At 37.7% G+C, this 20,170-nt stretch overlaps 1 protein-coding gene across 1 annotated transcript in view; it reads left to right on the forward strand.

Moving 5' to 3' along the window:
- Window positions 1-20,170, forward strand: part of CDKL2 (cyclin dependent kinase like 2) — a 2,041,037-nt gene that overhangs the window by 1,634,761 nt on the left and 386,106 nt on the right. Inside the window, exon 8 of the mRNA XM_044060356.1 lies at window positions 10,031-10,163. Within this exon, the coding sequence (XP_043916291.1) occupies window positions 10,031-10,163 (133 nt within the window). The remainder of the gene's footprint in view (window positions 1-10,030; window positions 10,164-20,170) is intronic.

Consider the following 20,170-nt stretch of genomic DNA (forward strand, 5'->3'; position numbering starts at 1 on the left):
TACCAAACAGGAGAGGTCCCAGGACAGAACCCTGTGGTACTCCACTTGTCACTGCTTTTAGGTCAGATTTGCAGTCTGCAAATTTTACAGTGTGGGTTCTGTCAGTGAGCCAGTTGGCAACCCATCTTGTGATGTAGGGATTTATACCTAGTTTAGTGAGTTTAGCTATAATTCCAGAATGGGGGATGGTGTTGAAAGCCTTGACGAGGTCAAGATAGGCTGCGTGAACCACCTTACCCTCATCTACGGCTTTGGTGACTGCCTCAAAGAAGTCGATCAGGTTCAAGAGGCATGATCTGCCTTTCATAAACCCGAACTGTGTGGGATCCAGAGTTTGGAGGTTACCAATGTCTTTGTTTATGAGTTCCATGATGATACTTTCCATGGCCTTGCAGACCAGGCTCGTCAGACTAATAGGTCTATAGTTCCCGGGATCAATGGTGGCTCCCACTTTGTGGAGTGGGATAACTGTTGCTGTGCACCATTCAATGGGCACAAAGCCTGATGCAAGGCTATTATTGAACATGGTGCTTAAGTGGGGAGCCATTTCATTCTGAAGTTCATGTAAAACGCAGCCTGGGATGTTGTCCGTTCCCATGGATGCTGTGTTTTTGGCTTTAGAGAGTGCAGCTTTTACGTGCGTAGTTGTGATTACAGGGACTCTGCATTCTTCCTGTATAGATATGGGCCCTTTAGGGGGTGAGAGTGGGGGGTAAAGTTAGCACTGAACCTGTCTGCCAGGATGTTGGCAATATCAGTTGGTTCTGTAATTTTCTTGCCTTTGTGCTGTAACTCAGAGCAGATCTGGGTGATGCCATCGAGATTCTTGACATAGCTGTAGAATGCTTTGTGGTTGTCCTTGGAATTAGTGGTGATTTTGTTTTTGTAACTAGCTTTGGAGGCTCTTATAAGGGATCTCAGCTTCTTACTGAGGCTGACCAGGGAGCTCCTCCACTCATGGGATTTTACTCTCTTTTGCAACAGTTTCTTCCTTCTGTTGTACAGTTTGTTTATGGCAGGGGACCACCAGATTGGCTTCCTTTTTTGGAGGATAGCATCTTGGTTCTGTTTGGGATAGCACGATCCATGTACTCGTGTAAGTGCTTATAGAGTGCATTTGTGTAGGAGTCAGCAGTTGTAACTGTATTGTCCATCTGCGCGGGTTTCATGAAGTTCACCACTTCTGTCTTAAGAAGCATGAAGTTGACTTTGGAGAAATTTTTTACTGTGGTTTCCTTAATGGGGGTGGGGGCGGGATGTGGATATCAAGCGTGATTAGCTTATGGTCAGATCGGACCAATGAGGAGTTGACTTCAGGTGTGGAACACCGGTCACTCATGTTGGTAATGACTAGGTCTAGGATATTGTTGCCCCCGGTGGGGGTGTGGATAAGTTGATCCAGGGCACTGGAGTTTATGAATTCCAGAAAGCATTGAGCTAAGGAGTTGGTACACAAGTAGTTTTCCCAGTTAATGGTGGGGTAGTTGAAGTCACCTATTATTAGGGTGTTTGGTTGAACCCTAATATTTTCCAGTACATCAAGAAAAGAGGATTGGGAATCCTGGGGCATGGTAGGGGATCTGTAGCAAGCTACAATTTGGATTGCAGTTTTGCCCAGAGTTAGTTGCACTTGGATAACCTTGGATGCATTATGCTGAGCAACTAGCCTGGAGGTGTGGATATCCTTAATGAATATGGACATACCAACACCTTTAGTGTTTTCTTCAAGTTACATTGCTGAAAAGTGTGGTATGAGTTATAGCCTGGTAGTGCAGGGGTGCTCTCTGGAGCCTTGTACCAGGTCTCAGTCACTGCACAGATATAGATGTTCTCCATTTTAAGGAGTGTCTCGAGTAAGTGCATTTTGAGATTTAGACTTCTAGCATTGAGTAGCATTACCCTCAGTTTTTGCTTGCCTGTTCCTGTTATGGTGGTATATTTGTTATTTGAACCTTGCCTAAAAAAAGGCACTAAGGGGCAGCAAGAGCCTTAGCCAGTATCCGGAATCCCGGGAATGACAGATGCAAGCCATCTTTGGCAAAGCATCGTGGTCTGTCGACCATGTCATCCCAAGCAGACAGATACTGGATCCCTTTAGAATGACACCAGAAACTTAGCCAATTGTTGAAGTCAATCATTTTGTCTAAACTCTGAACACTGAACAATGTTAATGTTGAACGGAACATTTCAGTGCAGTCGAATGTCGAAAATGTCAACTACACTGAAATGCTCCTACCTGCACAACATACAATAACAGCTGTTTGCAGGGGAGCAAGCCCCCATGCACCCCCTATGTGGGAGGTTGTGCCCCCCACATCCACCCTACTTATATATGCAAACTCCAAGATCGCACTAAAGTGAGGGTAAGGGTACATTCTCCATCCCCACTATAGTGCGATCTGCACCACAATGTTTGAGCTGACAACAGCGACCATTCACTCATGTCAGCTTCGGCATTGTGGTGATTGCCCTAACGGTTCCGGGAAGTGGTTTTCGCACATAGTTCATTCGTCTAAAAGACGAACAAACATGTGATAGTAAACTATATATATATATGTGTGTGTGTATTTAGCTTGTGAACATTTGGTCAAATGACCAGCTATATTGACATCTGTTTGATCGATACAGACAGATGCTGTGTGAAACCTGGATAGGGGAATATTATCTTTTAAATAAAAACAAATAAAGCCGGATACAGAACTTGGATATAATTCACACTGTTTAATTAAGCGCTTTTCGTCTAGCTTAATAGTTAGACTTCTTCAGACAAGACAACATTCAAAAATTCAAACTTAAATAGTTTAACTCAATAATTACAGTCATGTGATGGCAAAAACCCAAAATTTAAAAAGGCATGACATTTAAAATGAGTAATGTTAAAAGGGCAACAGTTCAAAATAGAGCAGCATTATTTCAAGTTAATACATAAATATACTAATTCATATAACACCTTAAGTAACTTCCTATACATAACCAAATAAAAATAAAGATAAAATGAAAATAAAAATAAAAATTATATATATACACATATATTATGTCTGTCTAGAAATTTAAACTTGGAAACTAAATTTGTTTATATTAAAAGTCATATACACAAGACTATATATAGTGAAAAAAAAATATATATATATATACATAAATAACTATCTAAATATCAATATAAATTTCTTCTAAACATACTTTTTAATTTTAACAAACACATTAAAGAGCATTTATCATTTAACCCCAGGTAATAATATGCAGATAATCTAATTTGCCAATACAGCTCTAACTTCTCCAAATATAAACTAGTGGGTTCACCTCTATCACTATGTTCAGTTTGTTGTATAACCCAAAATTTAAAAGTGTGATGTGGAAAAGTTTTAACATATTTGGCTAAGGCATTTTCCTCCTTTTGTCTTTGAATGCTATATAGATGTTCATAAATCCTGTCGCGTAATCTATGATCAGTTTTTCCAATGTAGAAAGATGGACAGAATTCACATTTGGCCACACAAACAACTGATCTAGAGTTACAATTATATTTCTTCTTACTGGCCAGTTTAATATCGTTAATTGTTGCAATAGCACCAATTTCTACATATCTACAATAAGGGCAATTACCACATTGTGTCATCCCAGGGTATCTACTTGTAAACATTTTATTTTTCTCAAAAAGGTTTTTAAAGTTCAAACCTTTTCTATAGACTAACTTAGGTCTATCTCCCACCTTACTGGTAACATTGGCATCATCTTGTAGTAACCTCCAGTTTTTATTAATAATGTTTCTAATCTGCTCAATTTTGACACAAAATTTCGTAATAAAGGACAGACCAAATTTGTTGCTGTTAGGTGGAGTATTCAAATCTACATTATTCACATCCAGTTGACAAGCTATACTCTGTTTCACAAGTTTGTTTGTGTCTTTTGGCTTTTCCCGGTTAGGGATCGCCACAGCGGAACTCTGGTCAACTAATGATTGGCAGTAGATTTTTACGTACTGGCTTGCCGGGCCTAACGCACAACCTTCAGCAAAGGAACGCACATTCATGCATGTCGCCACACAGAAGACGCTCTAACTGAGAATCGAACGGGCAACGTCTAACTGTGAGGTGACAACGCTACCGCAGCACCACCACCGCAGTGGTTCAGTATGGGGATATATATATATATATATATATATATATATATATATATATATATACCTGCATTCCTTTTATTTTTAACTTCTTCGATCAAACCATCTACCAGGACCACAGGATAACCTCTTCTAACAAACATATTTTTCAATTGAAGACATTCTGAGGCAAAATCATTGTGTAGTGACCAAACGTGCAGCACGCACTAATTGGCCTTTCACTACAGAGCGCTTTTGATAAAACGGATGAGCACTGGTAAAATGAAAGAAAGTATTGGAATAAGTAGATTTTCTAAATATATTTGCTTCCCAAGTACTTTTTATTCGATTTTTCTTAACAAGCACATCTAAAAATGAAATCTGTTCTTCCTGAAAATCATTAGTAAATTCTAGAAAGTTAGATGTATGGTTAAAATATTCAATCAATTCATCAGCTTCATTTTTGTTACCTTTAAATAACATAAAGATATCATCCAAGTATCTAATATAGAATTTAATATTCCTGCACATCTGTTCCTCTAAGAAAACAAAAGTATTCTCCTACCGTGACATAACTAAATTCGCATAGCTTGACCCACAGGGGGAGCCCATCGCTACTTCTCTGATTTGTAAATAAAAACTCTTATTAAATGTGATAAGGTTATTGGTGAGGATTATATCAAGAAGCTCCTCAGTCAAAGAAATCTCAGCTTGTGATGCACCCAAAATCCTCATTCTGTGTCCAACCCATTCAATGCCTTGATCGTGGGGGATACAAGTGTAAAGATCCTTTACATCCACTGTGACAAAATTTAAACTCATGTCACAATCAATCCTTTTCAATTTTTTCAAAAATGACCAAGAATCTTTACTTATCTTCTCCTCCCTCATTACATATTTCTGTAATATGTTATCTACCATTTTAGCACAGGCATAAGTTGATGATTGTCTACCATCAACAATTGGTCTGAATGAAGGATTAGTTAAACCCTTGTGTAATTTGGGTAAACCAAAAATAGTTGGAATAATAGGTGCTAACATCTGAATATAATTAAACATACTAACATCAATTTTACCTTCAATGAATAAATCATTAAAGTAAATTTTAATTCTTTGATTAGCTATATTGTATTCATTTAGGGAGGCTGGTTGATAGACTTCAGAATCTAAAATAGATTGAATTTTGTTATTATAATCTATTATGTCCATAAATACCAGGCCCCCTCTTTTGTCAGGTTTCATGACCCTGTCCTGAGACTCACATAAAACATTCACTAGCTGTTTTTCTTCAAGAGTCATATTATGCTGAAAACTGCAATTATTATTGTTGTTACAATAAAGCATTCTTAAATCTAATTCACAAACTCTTTCAAAATTTTGTAAAGCAACATGTAAAGCTGGATAATAACTAGAAATTCTAAAAATTTTGTTGTTCATATTACTTACCCCTAATAAAATCTGTACATTTAATTTCCTCACAAACATTTTCAAATCACATATTAGTTTTGCAATGTCCATTCTTCTTGAAGGAACAAATGTTAGTCCTTTTGCCAAAATGTCAGCCAATTCTCTGGACACATAAAAAGAAAAGTAATTATAAATATAAAAATCACCTCCAGTGTTAGTAATTATAACATTAGATTCACTAGATGCAATTTAAAATATTATCTCCTGTTGTTGTTCACCCTGCGTTGGTTCTGAAAACAACGTTGTTTGCCCCTGGTAAAATCCTGCCCTGATGAAGAATTAGAATGTTGATTATGCTGGTTATACTGGTTATCCCCACCTTGTCCATGTTGGTTATCATTATTATTATTATTATAAAAAGATTGATTAGAACTTGCCATTTGGTTTTTGATTTTGTTTTTCGGAATATTATCTTTCCCTGGGATTGTGCAATCTCAGAATTAGTATATTTAATAAGCAGGGGATGTTGGTTTAGCCCACTCCAGGTAATCCTCAAAGCATGCGCAGAACATGTCAGTGTTTGTTAAGCTGACATCTTAACGTTGATATTCTTGGTGTTGGTGTAGCAGATCATTCAACCATCTTCCCTACACACACACACACACACACACACACACACACACACACACACACACACACACACACACACACACACACACAGACACACACATACACACACACACACACACACATATATATATATATATATATATATATATATATATATATCTATACTAACTTTGAAATCGCACAGTATCCTGGGAAGAGCATATTTCCCAACCCAGGAGATTGTGCGATCTTGTTCTCCTGTCGGCTGTGTGTTTTGTCAAAAGTGTGATGACAAAACAGATGATGACTTTACAGCCTGTTAACCACTTTAAGAAGTTCCATACAAATAATACTGTACATACAGATGTATATATATATATATATATATATATATATATATATATATATATATATATATATATATATATATATATATATATATATATATATATATATATATATATATTGCTCATACATGTATAGGTATATACTAGACTAATGACCACTGGGGCCCTTAAAAGCCTATCTGCACATTCTAAATGTATCCCACATGCTTTTTGAGCCTCAGAGTTTATTTTAAGTGATACATGTAAGCTAGGGTATGGTTTATAGACTGCCTCTGCCCATGAGAGACATAGGTGCTAGACTTAGGATGCATTTCTGATTTCCTGTCCACTGGTCCAAGTTACTCATGAGTAGGGTTAGGGGACTCTGCTTCACATGGATGGGAAGTCTATTCCAGAGGAGAGGAATTCTCTAAGATGCATGTCCTGCCAACATGTCCTATTTATGTTGCAAGCAAGGTTCAAGTCCCTAGATCAAGCAGTTCTGATGCTATTGGTTCTGCAGATGTGCAAAAGGTTTTTCAGACCAGAACCCAAGGATGCCTTGTATGCCAGGGTACAGATCATCTCTCAACAGTGTAGGAAACCAAGTATAGAGATAGAACTTTGAGGTGATCTGCATTGGACATGTTGATTACACCGTGAATTCTTTTTGTGAAGAACTTCTGTGCCATTCTGGGTGCTGCATGTGTCTACTCAGGTACATACTGAAGTTGGCGTTGTAGTCAGTGATATGAGTGATGAGAGTACACTTACAGAGGAATGGTGACTTCTTTCGACCTAGATGCCAATGCCCTTGCTTATAAGTTGAACAACATACAGTGATTTACTTACCACTTCAGACACATGTTGAAAAGGCAGGTTACTATCCACATATATCCCCAAATATTTGACTACTGGGTCCACTCTTAGGAGTATGTTATCAAGGTGGTAGTTTACTAGGGTGGCCAACTTCCCAAAGGGTACAATTATGCATTTGTTGACATTGAGTTTTAAGCTGTGGCTTTGTCTGTGGTAGTCCTTCCTGTACATCTTTGATGAAGTGAAACTGGGTTTACTTGGCTGGACACAGTATCTGAAAGTTTACTATGTCATTATTAATTGTATCCATGGTAATTCTTTCTATGGCTTTGCATATGATACTTGTCAGATGTAGCTCCCAGGGTCCATTGATTGACTACCCCTGTGCAGAGTGATGACCATTGCAGTCCTCTGTTCATGTGACACAAAGCCTATCTGGAGTGACTCTTGAAGTTCAGATAGGTCATGCTTCAGGTTATTTGGGAGGCAACCTGGGATATTATTGAGCTCCATCAGTATGGTCTTCTTATCACTAGAATGAGGGCTTAGGATCTACTTCTAAGTGATAGCTGCAGGTTATGTTTAAATGGTATTACTTGGGGTTATCCAGAGGAGAGGTGGTTAAAACTGGAACTGTAATTTTGGCTAGCGCACATTTTTTTATATGGAGGCTTATTCTTCCATTAAAATCCATTCAGCTGCCATATTCGATTAACAACAGATACCTTAATTCTAATTTCCTGGCCTCATTAAAGATGTCTAAAGCCTTTTTAAGGGCACTTTTTTGTTGAGTCCACCATTAAGATATCCATTACCTCCTTGCAATGTGTGTGCTAGCAAAACTGGCCAAGGCTCACTACTTTAAAAATATAGTTTTGTTAGGCAAAGAATACCACTCTTGGAAGATGGTTTTCCTTGTAGTAGTTAGATCAACAGGAGAATTTCAGAACTTCAGACTTTGTTGAATCCCTCTATTTTATTTTTCATTGGTACAGACTATCTCTGAATATTAACCCTTCATTTAGTTCTAAGCTAGCTGCTGAGTTAAATCTTACCAGTACAATCACCTGCCAGACGTTTTCCTATTGCACATATGTTCACTAGCAACATAGATTTTATGTTGCAAGAATTAAGGCTATACATAAGGACAATCAACTTTCTTTCTTATTTTCCAACATAACAGTTGGGATAAACAGTCTCAGAAACCACACGCTAAATGAATTTATGAGCAATCAGTACTGTGCATCATTTATTTTTTGTTTTTCTGGTGGATTTATTATGCATGTGAAAACACAGATGGGACAGTTTTATGGTACTAAGTTGGCACATATCAGGTTTAAATATTCTTTTTTATATGGCAACAATATCCAAGGCCAACCAGAGGCTAAAAGAATAAGCTTCAGTACGACAGCTTGAGATCTCTGTCTAGAACCAGAAGCTCTTTATTTACTTGTTTATTGATAGGTGGTAAAAGTAAATGAACTGATTCATGCTCAATCTATTTTCAGATATGGTCCAAACCCAAAGATAAAATACACAATATATAGCAAGTGGCTGAACAAGAGTATAGTGAGAATAAATTAAAATATTAATAATGCAGTATTACAACCAATTGCTAGTTTTGTACTGAGATTATCTTGAAATATAATATTATGACATTAGCTAGATGTTCAAGACGTGTGAACTACTGACATCATACTTATCTGATCATATCCAATGAAAGAGGATATAATGAATGACCTATAAAGATCAGCTCCGTATTGATATGTTGGCTCTCACAGTGCTGAGTGCTGGCATGCTGAAAAAAAAAAGATTAGAAATGCAGGAGAAGAGTGACTATCACACATTGTCTCCCTTAAATTTCCTTTTTTGTATGTGGGGGGAGCAAGCACCCTCACCCCCAACTTATAAATACTAACTCTGAGATTTTCATACCTTGGAGAAAAGAGAATATTCTGAGAAATGGCCATCTCAGACATTATATATAAATCAATTTTTCTTAATCATTCAGTCTTCTTGTTTTGGGACTCACTCTAGCAGATCCTGACATTTCAAATTGCTACCATAAAGATCTTGTAAGTCACTGAGGACAAGACTGTAGATTACATGAAATGTATAAGGTTGTCTTCATTGTGCACAGCCATCAGATATCCATCTGAGTACGGGGAGCACTTTTGGATAGCTGTAGCAGAGCTGATGTTTAATTAAACCTTAAGTATTAGGTTAGGAGGTAGTGAAGCCCTGAGATGCAGAATAACCTTGTAAGATTACAAAGGTAGCACTGATATATAAAGTCTTAGAAAAGTATTGCCACCCCTCTTCTCACTTTTTAATTTTGCATATGTGCATAAGTGTCACCCATGAATGCACCCTCTCCCCACAAACATTTTCCAGTGGCCTTAATAAAGTTAGAGCTACTCATATGTATACCACTTACTATATTATTTCATTTAATGTGAGCTACCAATTCTTGTTATTAATGACTCATGATCTAATGTACTTAAAATGTATCATTTATCTTAAATACTTAATAATAAAATGATGTTTCTTTTGGCAATCTGATATGGTTTTTGAAGGCTGTTTCTAATACTGTTTAATTAATTATGGATCATCATTGCCATACACCTAATTATTATTCACATTTACAACTCGAAGAACTGTGGAAGACACATGTCTATTCTGTAGTCTCATCCCTCAAGATAGGAGTATGTGTTAATATGACATGCCCACATTTCAAACATTTTGAATATGCTGGTGTACTCTTTTCACATAGATTTATGCAGGAGCTGAATGCAAAACTTCAGAAGGATAACAAAGAAAATCCCCCTTTCTCCAAGAAGTCAAGGATTGCTAAAAAGGACAAAGAAGACAACTTTGGAGAAGACAAGAAAGCTGCATGTCTCAAGGTTAGTTTATAATGTTATTGCCCGATCTTGCAGCATTTGAACCCAGAGCGTTGGGAATAATGGTATGGCTATGTTCATATCATGCAATAGGTACACAAGTAAGCTGTAGAACAATTCATCAAAATCCTTTTCACTGAATCATTGCAGCTCAGAAGAATATTTTTCATAAGAAAGCAATACTTCAAAAATATAATCATTTTTCTGTTTGAACAGTTGTATTCCAGGTGCCCTCTGCTTTAAATAATTATCTCCAAAATCAGTGACTGTGTACTGAAAAACATAGACCATTGTGTGATTTCTGGTAAACTCAAGAGTGTTTGTATTTTCTTGTCAACAGTATTTACTCTCTGAAACTGATATTTTTTGTGACATAAGTCTCAGGTTATTTCTTGATCGGAACTCATCAAACTTGTTGTTCCTATAGAAACATTCCCATAGATTCCAAAACAACTTATGACTGCTGATAGGTACTGTGCCAAGTTTGCCAGCATTTATGGAATGGTTCAAGTTTGGTACTATATTTTCAGTAGTCAGAAAATAGTAATTCCTTTCAGGAAATCTATCTATTTCTCTGTTTCTTTTTTTTTTCTTTCATTCTTTAGTTATTAATTATTATGCCCTGGCTGAAATGACAAATGATGTGGAAAAAAATGCTACTTAATTGCTGTAATACTATTTTCAGACATACCCTTGCTGTCTCCACTTTTACTGATTTCCTTAATTTAAAGGATTATGAACGGTTTTCAGTCATAACCAGGATGTTATGTGTTCAAGACATGGATGTCAAGAAATTCACTTCAAGTGAAGCTTGAGAGATGCAGCTTAATATCCATGTTAAGAACACAGCACCCTGGGATAAGATTGCAAAGAGGTGATCACAATTCTTTGTAGTGCATGGAACTTTATCTGCTCCCATGTACTACAAATGTTAGAGAGAAAAAATATTGTAGTAGAGGTAATTGTTTTACAAATTAGAAAGACATAACACAATAACAGCTGCCACAAAGAAAGCAGCCACCAACGAAGATCATCAGGAAGCTGGTAAACACTTAATTTGGAAGCCCGAATGAAGTGTGTAATGTCTTCTCATGTGACAACTGAGCAGTATTAATACTCTAGTAAGACTACTGCTTAACAGTGCTGAGGGGTGCTTAAAAATCTGCTTTTCACCAATTTTGTTGCATAATTGTGGTGTTTCATACACTACAAACTTATTTCACGTAAGAATTAAGTCACAGACTTAATTCTAAACCAAGAAATTACATGGGTCTAGTAAGTACTCGTACTGTAATATAAAGAATAAAACATTTCCTCTCCATTTTCTAGTCTTTTTCTATGATTCTATTTTTGAATTTACAGACTGAAGCATATGGTGATCCTCCAGTAATCTACAACTGTAATTATTTTCTTTGAAGGAATGACCATGTCCTCTTTCTCCAAAACATATGTAAAGTATATAACTATAAGTACAACCCCCTGTCCCTAAATGCCGCAGATAACATAGGAAATGCCCAGTTTCCGATTACAGATACATTTTTATTTATTTTATTTTACATTTGTTAACCGGGAAAGACCAGACTGGATACAGGTCCATTTTCAGCAGAGGCCGGGGAGAAAAGCTCCAAATGTACAAGCAGTTGTAAATACAGTGAAAAATGTTACAGAGAATTTATCACATAATTCAAACTTGTTTAGTGATATTTACATGGTTTACCTTTACATCATCAATCCCAATATGGGTGAAACAGCTTCCATGAATACCATAATGCGAACGTCTCCAACGTTGAATTCTAAATAAGAACGGCAAAACCTCTCCCCTTTTTGACCCATGGTAACACTGGTGTGGAGGTGTGGTGCGGCCGGAAATGTTGAAATTCTACATATTTTCGACATTTAAAATTTTCCGCAGTTTGGGTTCACTTAAATGAGTCGATTAAGTGGCCGGTCGATCATGTGTGATCGACGATATAAAGGTAAACCTATTTATACACACAGGTATATGTTATTCACATAAATTATTACATTGTTTTAGAACAAAATTGTGGTATATTTAATGATATATGCATAGAGGTACATGTTTTTTTTCACGTACACACAGGAAGGTTGGAAGTTGGAGGCTGAGAAAGAAATAGTTAAGGATTTCATCTTAAAAAGGAACATATGTATAGTACGATGGTTAGCACATATGACTATAGGCTTAAGCTTAACATTTTTTCCATTATGTGGGAGAAGCACAAGATTTTTAGACTGTTCGAGGATCAGAGAGTTTTAATCTTGTAATGAGGTTCACATATGTAGATTTTGTTTGAAAGTATATTAGTCAGGGTTTGAACAGGGACAGAGCCAATGCATTTTTAGGTAATTTCTAAGAGATTTTTTGAATTGGGATAAGGAGGGGTCTCTGATGAGTTCTGCAGGAAGTAGGTTCCAGTGTTTTTCCAGCAGAGTTGGAGAATAGTGAATCACCGGCTGAGTTGTTGGTTTTAGCAGTTTGTATTAGCATTTTGTTGACAGAGCGAAGGGCCTTTAGGTTACTGTAAGGGGTGATAATATTTTTCACTATGGGTGTACTGTCTGGTTGGTAGAGAATTTTGTGAACAACTATTAGTTGGTTATATTGCAATTGGTTGGGTAATTCTAGCCAGTCTAGTGATTGAAGGTTAAGACAGTGATGGGGTTCTATAAGCTGATCCTGTGGCAAATCTGTCAGTGTTATTGTAGCACCTAGTAAGTTTACTGAGGTTAGATTTGCTTAGGTTTATGAAGATGGGTGAGGCATAGAGAAGGGTTGATAGCAGATGAGTGCGGGCGATAACAGTTCTAGCAGATGGGGTTAGGAATTGTTTAATCCTGTTTAAGTACCCCAGTTTTTTATTAACTGTTTTAATAGTTTTGTCTATGTGAGCATCAAACTTAAGGTTATTGTCGATGATCAGTCCCAGTAGTTTAGTGCTAGGTTCTGGGGAAATGATGGTGCCATTATAAGATGTTATGGTGAGAGGAGGTGAGGGGATCTTTTGAGTATGGGAGAAGAGTAATAGTTTGGTTTTATTTGGGTTTAATAGTAGTTGGCGACCAGTTAACCAGTTTTCTCCCTTGTTAAAAGTGATTTGGGTCAGGGATTGTAGATCTGTGGGGGGGGGGGTGGCAGAGCAGATTAGGGTGGAGTCATCTGCGTACTGAAAACAAGTTGCATCTGAGATGACTTTATACAAGTCATTAATGAATATGGAGAATAGGCGGGGACCTAGTATAGATCCCTGTGGGACTCCAAGGGTGACTGGTAAAAGGGACGATAGGCTATCCTTTCATAGTACAGCTTGTTGTCTGTCACTTAGGTAAGAATGAAACAAGTTGATTGCTTACTTATCTATGGAGAGTGATTTTAATGTGTCTAGGAGTAGGTGATGGTTTACCATGTCAGATGCCTTAGATAGGTCTAGGAAGAGGGCTGAGGAGAGCTTGTTGTTATTACGGTTTAGATTTATTGTGTGAGAGAAGGAGAGAAGGGCTGAGGTTGTACTATGGCAAGGTCTAAATCCATGCTGGGAGGTAGCTAGGAGATAATTTTGATTCAGATAGGCAAGAAATTGCTTCTGGATACATTTTTCCATTATTTTAGCCAAGGGAGACAGAATGGCTATGGGCCTATAATTTGAAAGTTTGGTGGAATTACTCCCTTTATGAAGTGGAATAATGTCAGAGATTTTCCAGATGGAGGGGATATAAGCTTCATTGATAGTTATATTGATTAAAATTGAGATGGGGTATACTATTTCATTAGCGGCTTTTTGGAGATACTCTGCAGGTAGTAGGGACTTAATAAAAGATGTTGGTATATATTTTGATGCTACTTCAATCATTCCTGTCTCTTCGGAGTAATAACTTGTGGTTATAATCACTTTTTCCTAGAATTCAGCTCAACAAAAAGTTTCCCCTGGCAGTATATCTTCTAGCTCCAAAGTTGCCTTCTGTAATAAGCTGTCTGTCCTGCTAGAAAGGGAAGAGGCTTTGAAGGAAACACATAAGGAAGCAGAACCATAGCTAGCGCTTTTGGCACCGTTGAACTCCTTGAACTGGTGTTCACTCAACTATAAGTTGTGAAACAAACAAAAAAAATCTCCTACTTGAAAATGTAGCAAGAAGCTTGTTGCAGCCAGACTATTAACTGACTGTACTGGCATTTCATAAACATATGCCAGTACTGCACTCTGTTAGCATTGGCATCTGCTGTTCAAGCCTTCTGAGTTTCAGAAAAAAAAACAAACAAAAAGAAATTACTTCATCCTTTAAAACCAAAAAAAAAAAAGAAAAACTTTTCTACTCTAAAACTATAACAAACTGCTTGTTATAAATGTAACAGACACCTTGCTACAGTTAAACTTTCACAGACTGAGTGCTTCAACATGCCAGGAATGACAGAAATCATATCTCTTAACTGTCCTTTTTGGCCCTGATTTTGCCTTATATTTGTGTCCTTGTACCTCGCAGAATGTTTGAATTTGTGATAAATTATTGAGGATTACAGTCAGTAATGCCATACTTTAGAGTTTCATACTTTGTATTGTTTAGAATGTGCAGATTTATGCAAAACCTGTTATTCGATGAACTTTTTAAATGAATTAGGACAATATTTTAACATTATCCCTGACTTTGGATGTTTGTCCCCCATCGTGTTTGGCTTTGCCCAGAATTCTTGAGGAAAGAAATTGAAAGGTATGTTGCAAATGCAATATCAGCATTTCTAGATGAAAGCCAGTGCTATACTCCCATATCATGCCCCCTGAGTTTGACAGTCTTTCTAGAAATACTGGGGAAGATGTTCCTGGGGTCACATTAGCAAACATTACCATTAATGAAGTGAATCAATAAACAGTTTGATTGTGGTTGTGTATAGTTAAATAGATTACTATCTTAAAAGCATAGTGGGTTTTTATTCTTCACTTTTGATACTATCTTTTCATCTCCTCCCTCAAAGAGAAACTTAAAGATTCAAGGCACACTATTTTTCAGGATTCTGTATGACGCCTCTGCACTGGCCCAGTAATCAAGGAGCCTCAGTCCTCACCACTGACAATGGTGAGGGATGTACACAATGGGAGGATGGCAAGTATACACACAATAAAGTGCAATTTCCCTTAAGAGCACACAGAGATCACAGTCAGTCTGGGGCTGGTTTCTCCCTCTTTCTCCAGATCCCCAATAAGACTCCCCACTGGCACAGCTATAGGCTTAAGATCTCATCTGAGGGGACAAGCCAAGACCTCTAGCATCCTCTCTGTCCAACCAGTGCTTCGTGTCCGTGCCCAAGTAGCTGAAAAACACACATACTTTGAGATTTGATTTATATACAAACACACACACATCTGGGGAAGGCTGGCACAGATTTACTAGCTGTGCCCCCTTCTGCCCAGACTATAAGGTAGTTTCCACTGCCACCAAACCCTACTAAGGGTGTCCAATTCTATTGTGTAATGTGACTATTAATCCAAATGGTAGTCTGACCAAGACATGCAAGGGTATTTAGGAGTGGCCAGTACAGTGTCACTAAATACATATGCAAGTACTCTAAGAGCTTAAATATGTCTTACAAATATCAGCCACAAAGATAGGTTTAAATATATGTAATAATAAATAATAAAAGAACCAGACACTACTCAGTAAAATCAACACAGTCACTTCAGAGTTCAGAATAACAGGACATATTTTAAAACAAGATTGCAGAACAGTCTCAAATAAATGCAGTCTATATTCCTAACTATATCTAAAGGGGCTACTATGCCCTAAAAGATTACTTACAGAGCAATGCTAGTGCAGGTGGTGATGATGAGTGGATGTTCTTGCTAGGTCCAAGACAAAATACAAAATGCACAGGCTGTCTCTGAGAGAGTTCTTAAATTAATATCAAATATTACAACTGGGCCAGCTTGGATGACATCACTCTTTGTCACCTGACTTCAGCTCCCAGGCCAAACAGACATTAACAGAATTTAACATCTCTGTGTGAGAAATAAGTATCTCTCAGATCTTTTTTAGAACTATGTAGCTGCTATGAAGTCATAATGCAATACAACACTTTTACATTTTAAACCTAGTAACTACTTCTCTCTAAGACAATACAAAAAACTTCTAGCTCTAGACATTGTGTCTACTACTGAACTGGAACTTAGAGATAACATCTTTTGTTTATGGCCCAGCTATAAAGTAACTTAACCTCAACTATTCTTAAGTTTTGCAGGTTAATCTTCTATGTTCCAGCAGGTTACACTGTGGATACATTTTAGCTTAGTACATAACATACAGTTATATATAAATAATATCAATATTCACAAATGGCATAGAATTATTTACAAAATTCCAGATAGCTGGGCTGGCAATATTTCACTATATCACCCCCCCCCCCAAAAAAAAACTCAAGCTAGTTTTTCAAGTGACCCTTGAGAAACGTTGCTTGAGAGGGTTGAGCTTATCTAAGAATACCTTTCCCTATTCCCTGTCTTGAGAGCCCATCTGCATTGGCATTGCTAACTCCACTGTGGTGCTGCACTGTCATATCATATGCTTGCAACCCTAGGCTCCACCTTAGTAACCTGGCATTTTGTTGGATGGCTCGATGTAGCCATGTTAAGCCATTATGGTCTGTAACTACAGTGAATTTCCTTCCATACAGATAAGGCTGAGGTTTCTGCAGTGCCCACACTATGGGTAGGCATTCCTTTTCTACAGCTGCATAACATTCCTCCCAAGGTTGGAGCCTATGACTGGGATATACCACTGGATGCTCTTCTCCCTCTGAGGAAACCTGGCTAAGTACAGCCCACACCCCATGGTTTGAAGCCTCCACCTGCACAAAACATTATTTGCTGTAATCTGGACTGGCTAACACAGGTGGTCCTCCAAAAGCTCCTTTAAGCTTCTGGAATGCCTGCTTACATGGTGGGGTCCACACTACCATATCTGGCCTCTTTTTTCTTGTCAGGTCTGTGAGGGGAGCAGCTGTGGTACTATAATTGAGGACAAACTTTCTGTAGTACCCCCCTGTCCATAAGAATGCCTTCGCCTGCTTTTTGGTAACAGGGGCAGGCCATGCCTGAATGGCTTCCACTTTTGCAGCTTCTGGCCTGATCTTACCATTCCCCACTCTATGTCCCAGATGGGGGACCCATACCCACCTGACATTTGCTGGACTTAATGGTCAACCCTGGTCTATGTAATCTGCCCAGCACCTCCCTGATGTGCTGAAGGTGCTCTTGCCAGGAATGTCTGTAGATGGCAATATCATCTAGGTAAGCAATGGCAAAGTCTCCTGCTCCTGCTAGGATATGATTTACCAGCCTCTGGAAAGTTTCTGGGGCATTTTTCATCCCAAAGGGCATCTTCGTGAACTCATACAAGCCAAAAGGAGTCACAAAGGCTGACCTCTCTCTCTAGCACTGGGAGTTAAGGGCACCTGCCAGTAACCCTTGGTAAGATCAATAGTGGTAAGATACTTAGCCCCACACAGCCCCTATAGGGCTTCATCTGTTCTAGTGCCAATACCACCAAAAGGAAGTAGAATATATAATACCACTGATGGCAACAGCCACAATTCACAGATGAAAAGCAGGTAAAAGGATTTATTGCACTTAGCGCTTCTGCTCCCAAGCCTTCACAGAGTAAAAAACACTACCAAAAAACAAGTTTAAATACATACATCAAAGAAAAACTTAACAGTCCATCCCACTACTAATAAATTAATTAAATTACATATTTCCAATTGCATTCTTTGTTTAACTCTAAAGGTTCCAATGCGTTAAACTTTAAAATACACAAAGTTTATTTTTTCAAAAGTTTGTCTTTTAAACTTACATTTTCCCCCATCAATATTTCCACTTTTTCCAAGATACAACCACAAATTTCTTCAGGATTGGAATTATGAAACTCAAAAAAATGGTTGCCCAAAGGGGTATCCATTTTCACATTTTTGATATCCCACACATGTTCTTGGAAACATACTTTAAAACTTCTAATAGTTTCCCCAACATAAAACTTATTACATCCACATTTCAAAGCATAAACAACACCTGCAGTATTACAATCAAAATTCTTCCTACTAGTAAAAGGACATCAATTAATGTTTGTAAAAGAATTAGCACTATATTTACATATAGAACACTTCTTGCAAGGGACAGTACCTATAACAGGAATAATTTCTCTATCCAAATTAGCAATAGGTAACTCAAAATAATTATGTACTACCATGTCTCTTAAATTCCTAACCCTCTTATAGGAGGCTATAACATGTTTGGCAGAATCATACTTAAGTCACTATCCCTAAGAATCATAGGCCAAAATTGTTTAACAATACCTACAATTTTATGACTGATAACATTATAAGTTGTGACAAAATAAACATTTCCAGATGTTCTACAATTCAAATTTTCAACATTTATATGTCTAAAATACATGTGATGACCAATATTATTATTATTATTATATTTTTCTATGTGATTCCTATCATTGGGCCATCTTAATAACATTATTTTATTTTTAGCTCATGACACTAGCCTTGCATCACATCCCCTATTAATAAACATTTTTTTCAGTTTCTAATACCTCTTGATGAAAAACATCATCCTTACTACAGAGTTTATGAATCCTAAGGAACTCATTATAGGGCAATACTGTCATAAGATGAGAAGGATGGCAGCTGTTGCCATAAAGAAACAGGTCCCTCAATTCAAATTTCCTGTGCAACCCAGTATCTAATTTATTATGTTTAACATCCAGGAAGTTAACCTCAGTCCCTAGCTGCATGCCATCAAACTCAAGGCCCATATTATTAACTTGCAAGTTCTCTACAAATTTTAAATCATCTTCTTTAGGGCCATCATACAAACATTTTAAATCATCTATAAATTTCAGGTAAAGCAGCACATGAGATTTATAGAATATATGGGGATATATATAATCATATTCGAATTTGGCCATAGTCAGATTGGCATACATGGGGGCAAAAGCTGTCCCCATTGCCATGCCCTGTAGTTGATGGAATACTTCCCATTAAAGACAAAAAAATTGATGCTATGTAGTCCAATCTCACCTACATTCTTACCCCTGGGTTCGGAGCTGAATATCGGCTCTGACTCGGCCAATCTTTTCTAGCTCGAAGTCTTCTATTGGCTGGGCTAAGAAGGTATCCCATGTTGCACTGCTCCCTGTCCCCAGATCTCATTTGCCACTTGTGTAGCTCGGACGTGGTCTCGCTGTTGGCTGTGGCTAAGTACCCTTTTTTCTAATTCTTCTTGAGAGATTTTGCTGAAAACAAAAGCTATTTTAATAGCTATTTCCTTAGTGTTTTTTTGGGATTAATTGTTGTGTGACTGTTTGTTGTGGTATCCTGCTAGCTGTTCCAACGGGCTAGACCCGTTTCAGTTAGAGGACCTAGTCCGTCCCCTTACTTGTCTCTGTTTTTGTTCTTGGCTTCTAAAACCATTTAAATTAGAGGTTTTAGTGTCTTCAGTTGGCAAAACAACCATTAGTTAGAGGTTTGTTAGTCCTAGTCGTCCTAGTGTGTGTCCCTTTGACTTTGTATGTTCATAGTTTGTGGAGATTTTTGTTCAGCTAAGTTCCCGCACTTAGTGTGGTGTTTTTTTGTGTGCCTGTAGTGGTGTTTTTCCAGTCAGGCAGTGACCTCTCATTGGTTGGGCTTGGTTATTATTTCGAGATGTCTAAGGATTCCAAGGAGCACAAACCTTCGGGTTTTAAAAAGTGCTCTAAGTGTGGTTACAAGATGTCCATCACCGATGGGCATTCAGTATGTGTTTATTGTCTGGGAGCAATGTACCTGCAGGAGTCCTGTAGCTTCTGCCATGCTTTTAGTCCCAGGGTGCTCCAAGAAAGAAGGAATAAATTAATCCTGAAGGGAATCTTAAAACCCTCGTTTGAAGAGGCCATGGATTCTGCTTCCAGCTCAAAGTCAAAATCCACTAAATCAAAAAAGAGATCTCCGGCTCCGTCACTCTCCT

This window comes from Protopterus annectens, chromosome 2.part0, assembly GCF_019279795.1.
Source record: "Protopterus annectens isolate FY-2018-M chromosome 2.part0, PAN1.0, whole genome shotgun sequence".
Classification (NCBI taxonomy): Eukaryota; Metazoa; Chordata; order Ceratodontiformes; family Protopteridae; genus Protopterus; species Protopterus annectens.